General features: G+C 48.6%; 1 protein-coding gene across 4 annotated transcripts in view; it reads right to left on the reverse strand.

Moving 5' to 3' along the window:
* The window catches only part of CDC25A (cell division cycle 25A), a 27,582-nt gene extending 26,930 nt beyond the window's left edge, over positions 1–652 (reverse strand). For all 4 annotated transcript variants that reach the window (XM_024751518.1, XM_024751516.1, XM_024751517.1 and 1 more), the window contains exon 1: positions 89–652. In XM_024751518.1, the coding sequence (XP_024607286.1) occupies positions 89–258 (170 nt within the window). In that variant the 5' untranslated portion in view covers positions 259–652. The remainder of the gene's footprint in view (positions 1–88) is intronic.
* Positions 653–6,895: the final 6,243 nt, after the last annotated feature.

Below are 6,895 nucleotides of genomic sequence, written 5' to 3' on the forward strand. Positions count from 1 at the left end.
TTCTCCCGGCCGGTTTCCCGGCCCGATCTACCCGAAAGCCGTCTGGGAGGCCAGCGGCCTGAGGCACCGCTCTTCGGTCCCTCCTCACCTGCCCAGACCCTGCAGCTGGTCCATGGTGACCGTCAGGTTGGTGACAGGCGACAGGCCCCCGGCGGCTGGCGTGCTGAACAGCGCCTTCACGACGGGCTGCGGTGCGGGAGGGGGGCTGCAGGCGAAGAGCAGGCGGCGGCGGTGCGGGGGCTCCGGGCCCAGTTCCATGGCGGCGCCCTGCCTCCCAGGGATTCTGCTCCCTCTTCCTCCGCCTCTGCCGCGCCCGCCCCGCCCCGCCGGCACTGGCCTCGGCCGCGCGCCCCGCTGCCGGCGCCCGTGGGTCAAACACAAACACGACCCCGCGGTTCAGGGACGCGGCTGCCGCGGGCAAGCGAAGAGGACGGGCGGGTGTCCGGACTCGGCAGGCGCCAGCCACAGGCGCGAGCGCTTCCCCTCACTCCGCGAGGCCGGCGGGCGGGCGCCGGCAACCTGAAGATTAAATCCAAACAAGCGGGGCAGGTCTAGGAGGGAGAGCGGCTAGACCGCGAGGCCACGGCCCGGTCTCACACTCTCTTCACTGTTCTTTCACTCTCTTGCCCAGCCCGGGAGTGCTGAAAACCAGGCCGACCTTCACCTCCCTCCCGGGCTGTCGCTGCCGAGGTGGCCTTTCGCGGTAATAGCTGCTCACTAGGGCCTGCCAATGCCCCGCCCTCCCTTTCCTAGTTGGCGCCAAATGGAATCCACCAATCAGTAACCAGTTCTCTTCCTCGCACAGGAATGGCAGCTGGGCTGGACCAATGAGAGGGGAAGAAGGAAGCAGCTCGCGGGACTCCGCGAGGTCACCCCTCCTCAGAAAGGGGAGGGGCCTAGAGGGGACCTGAGCTCCTCTGAGCCAGAGTCGCTCGGAGGTCAATGAAAACTCCCAGCTGAACCTGCGAGGCGCCGGGTGAGACCGGAAGCCCCTCTTGACCCATTGCATGCTGGGAAGCGTAGTTCGCACAGCCAGCGGCAGTCCAGGCGCTACTTACCCGCGTTAGGCCAAAGCTATATCGGCCCCCTGTCCCGCGCTCCGCAAACTGAGGAAATGTGGAGGGTGGAGAAGGCTGTCCGGGCCCTTCTCCCACCCTGGGCCTCTAGGCCCTAATTTTATCGCGAGAGGGAAGTGAATGACCCAAGGACTGGGCGCTGCCTCCTGAACACCAGGGCCCAACTCTGGACCGCTGACTCCTGTCCAACAGGTAGTGCTGGCCATGAGCCGCTGACCACAAGACTTAACCCTACGGCCTGGACTGTGGGCCTCGGCATTGTTTGCTCACCTCCATTTTAGCTCTTGTATAATACTTTTCTCAGAGTCATTTCCTTCTCTCCCACCCTTTCTTACCTCATTGGGATAGTAATACCGTAAATATAATAATAGCTAATGCTTATGAAGTGCTTAGGTTCCCGTGTTCCAGGGGCTTTATCTATTAATTCGTTTGATTCTTTTTTTAAAAATTTATTTATTTTTGGCTGCGTTGGGTCTTCGTTGCTGCGCGTGGGCTTTCTCGTTGTGGGGAGCGGGGGCTACTCTTCGTTGTGGTGCATGGGCTTCTCACTGCGGTGGCTTCTCGTTGCTCTAGGGCGCAGGCTCAGTAGTTGTGGCACATGGGCTCAGTAGTTGTGGCTCACGGGCTCTAGAGCACAGGTTCAGTAGTTGTGGCACATGTGCTTAGTTGCTTCGCGGCATATGGGATCTTCCTGCATCAGGGCTCGAACCCATGTCCCCTGCATTGGCAGACAGATTGTCACTCTGACACCAGGGAAGCCCTAATTCGTTTAATTCTTAAACAGTTCTATGAGACAGGAATTGTCCCCATTTTATAGATGACCAGATTTGTTGTTATATCCTCTGTACCAGTGGCAACTCCTAGAATGAATGATTTTATGAGAGAGGCAGAGGTACAGCAATCAGTCCTTAAGAGGACTTGTCTTTAGATAGCATGTTTAGAGCAAATACTCTTGATTATTCAGATTGTATATTTATTTTAGGTGTCTGGTTGAGATTATGACCACTACCTCTGTTTTGGGCCTACCGTTAAATTCATTAAATATTTCTTTAAAAAGCTTTTGCTGGGGTGGAGGGATAAATTAGGAGGATGGGATTAACATATATACACTACTATATGTAAAATAGATAACGAACAAGGACCTACTGTATAGCACAGGAAACTATACTCAATATTTTGTAATAACCTGTAAGGGAAAAGAATATAAAAAAGAATGTATGTATGTATAACTAAATCACTGTGCTGTACATCTGAAACTAACATAACATTGTAAATCAACTGTGCGTCAACTAAAAAAATAAATAAAAAGCTTTTGCTTTCAAAGGTTTGTATTATGCAAATAATACAAAATAATTACAGCCTTAGAAAATACAGATAGTTATAATTTTAAAAAATCATCCATAATTCTACCATCTTCAAAGAAACAATGGTCAACATTTTGAACTTTTTGTATGGACATACACTATAATTATACAGTCAATATTTGTTTCATGGTTAAAGGAATGGAAAGTCCTTGCCCGAGCAGACATTTCCTGAATGGGATTTGCCCAAGTAGGTTGACATACTGAAGCATTTGCACCAGCAATCCAAGTATTGGAATGAAAACTGTGTCCGAAATGTTAGAGAACCTTTTTTGTTTTTCCTTTCTAAATGTTGGGGACTTCCCTGGCGGTGCAGTGGCTAAGACTCCACGCTCCCAATGCAGGGGGCTTGGGTTCGATCCCTGGTCAGGGAACTGCATCCCACGTGCCGCAACTAAGAGTTCACATGCCAAAACTAAAGATCCCACACGCAGCAACAAAGATCCCAGTTTGCCGCAACTAAGACCCGGTGCAGCCAAATAAATAAATAAATAAATAAAATTTTTTTTTTAAAAAAACGGTTGATGAAGTGTTGAGGATGACTTTTTTTTTTTTTAAATGTTTGGGTCCATGGATTGTGAAATAAAAGCAAAAGAAAAGAAATAATTTAACCAAACCCTTTTCCCCATTCACTCAGGAATGCTCTCCAAAGTCCTGGAGCAGCTCTGGGGGGAAGGGAAGAGCCCTGCGCTGTGAATTGAGAGGTCTGAATTCTAATCTAGCTCTGCTTTGGGGCAAGTCGATTTTTGTTCACTCGTTCATTCAGTCTCTACTGTGAGCCTACCAATTTGCCAGATCCAAACAGACAGGGTTAATGCTTCCTTGGAGATTTGCCTGGAATACTCTTCTTCACTCAACTAACACCCAACCTTTTAAGAAAGCTTTACCCTCAGATACTGTCACTGACACATTCCCCTGTTACCATCCACATTCCAGGCACCACGTGTTTACACTGGTTTCTGTGATAATTTAATCCCCCCCAAAAAAGATAATAAACTCAAAAGGATAGGGACCCCTCCCTTTCATTTTCTCTACTCTAGTGCCTGATTCAGGGAAACCCTCAGTACATATAGATCGAATACATGCTGCAAAGAAAAAGTGTGACTGCTTTGAGAGTGTTTAAGAAGGGAATTTAATCTGGTCTGGTACCGTCAGGGAATCTCTGAGGAAGTGTCCGGGAGGATAAGTCTTTAGGAGGTGGAAGAAAGCGTGTTCTGGGCAGAGGGACAGACCCTAAGCAAAATCTCTGAGGCTGGGAGGAGTCCCCCCCTCCCCACCTTGTGGCAGAGAACGAGGGGGAGGGGTTGTTGCAGAGGGCACAGACTCTGCAGGGGCTTGTAGACCACATTCTGCAAATTTATCTCAAGGGCAATGGGAAATAATTGAAAGGTTTACATTTATATTTGAAAAAGATAACCCTGGCTGATTTAATATTTTACATGTGCCCATTCTTCTTTCACCCACCTGTGCTGTTAGCCAGATTGGATTTATTCTGCATGGTTACCTGAGGCAGCGTGAGCCTCCCTGGAGGCTACAAGGTTTCAGATTAACACTGAAAAGGAAAGTCAGAACTAACAAAGCTTTCCAAGGTGGAATGAGCAGTCCACAAGTCTGTATAACCAGGGTCTTAGATGCTGTGGGGGTGAGGAGTACCTAGCATCGAGGGTTCCCAGATCCTAGTTCTACAATACAGTTATCTGGGGAGTTTTGACTTTTACTTAGTTATTTATTTACTGAGTTCGCAATCCATTTACATGGGACAAATTCAAATGATACCAAAAAAGGCCTAGACAAAATCTCCCTCCCATCCCTGTCTACCCTGTTTTCTCCGCGTTGGTCATCACTGGCCAGCTTTGTGTGTGTGTGTCTCCTAGAGCCTGTGTCTGTGCTAACAAGTGCATTTACATATTCCGCCACACATACTTTTCATTTTTCACAGATGGCAACAACATGTTATAAACACTGTCCTGAATCTCGCTTTTTTCCACTTCATATATCTTGGAGTTGGTTCCATATTAACAGATAAATTTCCTCTTTTTTTTTTTTTAATTGCTACCAGTTTGGGGAGCTTGTTTGAAAATAGAGATTCTCTGGTCTCCCTTGGATATTTTGACTTCATAGGCTTGGTGTAGGGCCCTGCCTGGAATCTGTATAATCAGAAAGCTCTATGAATTGTTCTGAAACACAGGTTTGGGAACCACTTAACTGAATGACTTTTAAGGCCACTGAATTCCAGAGATCCCACACATTATTTTAATACATAATTTGTGTTTATCCTGGTTTGTGCTGGGTAACAAGCTCTGTAGGATGGTATTCTAAGCACAGGCTAAATCTTGTCTCATGGTTAAATGTCTGCTCTGGGATAACAAACTTTTCTAGCAGAAACCGCACCCCCACCTCTGCCCATTCTTTTGTGGGTGCTTCCTGAACAGTGAAACCCACCCCCAGTACTTTTTTGCCCTCCTGCGTTACGGCAGAGAACTCCCAAATTCCCGTTACTGATAAGAATATCTCGCCTGAATTCCTGTCCCACATCTGAATTCACCTAGAATGGCCCGCCGGCAACTCACAACTCTACTTACCTCAAGTCCACTTACTTCTCTTTCCTTCCTAACTGGACTTGTGACCCTGCCTAGTGCCCTTGGCAGGAAAAGGCACCGGCACCTTCACCTGCCTGTTCTTTCCCCGCTGCTGACCTGATCTGGCTGGACTCCCAAGCCCTTGACCCGTAAATGCTCTTTCTAAATGCAAATCTGATCTCCTCTCACCCTCTGTTTGAAGCCCTTTCCTGTACCCCCCAACTGCTTAAAGCAGGGGCTCCCATACGTTTTGGACCCATGACCTGGAACACACATATCAAAAAGTTTTCAATACATCATTTACTCAGTACTACCTGTAATACACTGTTTTCTCTTTTATTTTTGTGACTTAAAAATCCTAGCTATGAAAAAATTTGAAATTTTAAAAAAATCCTAGCTATGAATCCCTAAAATAAATGTGTTGTGATGGCCTGTGACCTACACTTTGAAAAGCAGTGGCCGATAGGCTCAGTAAGCTAATAATGGTGTTCATCTCAAAAGCTGTATGAAAAAATAATGTGGGAATTCCCGGGCAGTCCAGTGGTTAGGACTCGGCGGTTAACCTGCCGTGGCCTGAGTTCAATCCCTGGTCAGGAACTAAGATTCCTCAAGCTGCTCGCAGAGCGGCCCCCCAAAAAAATCTCAGAAAAATTCCTTCCCATTCCTCCTGTTTTGTGTAGTTTATTACTTGGCTCAACATCCCTGTTCTTGCGTTCATTCACTCAACAAATGTTTATTCATTGCCTACTGGGACAAACCTTGTGCTAGAAATAAAATGCCACAATCCCTACCCTCAGCAGGCTTACATCTGCCAAATACAGTCTCACAGAGGAATGCTTACAGTGATGAAAGCATTATCATGATAATGGATGCTGTCTGGGGCAGGCTGGTGGAGCTAGGAGGAGGGGTGGAGATGGAGACTCAGAAAGCTGGAGTGGGAAGGAAGCGGGGACTTCCCAAAGGAGATTAAAGCTACTGAAGCTTGAGGGTGTAGGTTGTTGGAAAAGGGTGATTCGGGGTGGGGTGAGGTGGGGTGATTTTTAAGGAGAGGAAAGAGGCCTCAGAAGCCAGGAGGTGAGGATACTACTTCTGCAGAACGGGCTCGTGGGAATGGCTGTGAGGACACAAGTGGGAGGAAGGGGACAATTCTTGAAAGATTGAGCATGCTGAAGGGATTGGCCTCATCCTGTGGACAGTGGAGGGTGTGGAGGGTGGATGAAAATTGCTGCAGGGTGGGTCAGTGGGGGAGAGTAGGGAAGCCTGGGGAACAAGGAAGGGGCTGTCCAAATAGTTCCGGTGGGGAATGGCAAGATCCTGAACCGAGGCGGTGGGAAGCGGGGTGAGGGCTCAACAATGGGAAGAGGGGTGTGAGTGACCTTAGGAGCTGAGGAAGGAGATGGAGCTCACTGGGTTTTGATATCTGAGTCATTGAGGTGGGGGAGGGAACGGGAGGAGTCTAGAATGATTTCTAGGAAAGGACTTAAGCACCTGGGTGGGTGGTGGCATTATTTCAACAATAAGAGGCACAGTTCTTGGAGGAATCTGATGAGCTCTGTTTTGGGCTTGTCTACTGTCTGGGGGTTGGCACTGGAGAGAGATTTGGAGTTCATTAGCATAAGGATGATAATGTCCACTGAGGGTGTGCAAGGAGTATTTTAGGAGGCTGGCTCTGGAGGGCACCAGCACTGAAGCCTGGATGCAGCAGGAGAGGCCCAGGAAGGTGGGGCTGGAGAAGCCACCGCAAGGCAGGAGTGGCCAGTCTATGGTTCAATCCTGGTGACTGAAGGGAGTCACTGAAGGGGGCCATGCAGAGGTCTTCATCGTGTTGAGTGAGTGGTAGAGGTGGGAGGTGAGGAAGAAGCCACAGGAAGGCTCTGGG

Source organism: Neophocaena asiaeorientalis, unplaced genomic scaffold, assembly GCF_003031525.2.
Source record: "Neophocaena asiaeorientalis asiaeorientalis breed wild unplaced genomic scaffold, Neophocaena_asiaeorientalis_V1.1 scaffold221, whole genome shotgun sequence".
Taxonomy (NCBI): domain Eukaryota; kingdom Metazoa; phylum Chordata; class Mammalia; order Artiodactyla; family Phocoenidae; genus Neophocaena; species Neophocaena asiaeorientalis.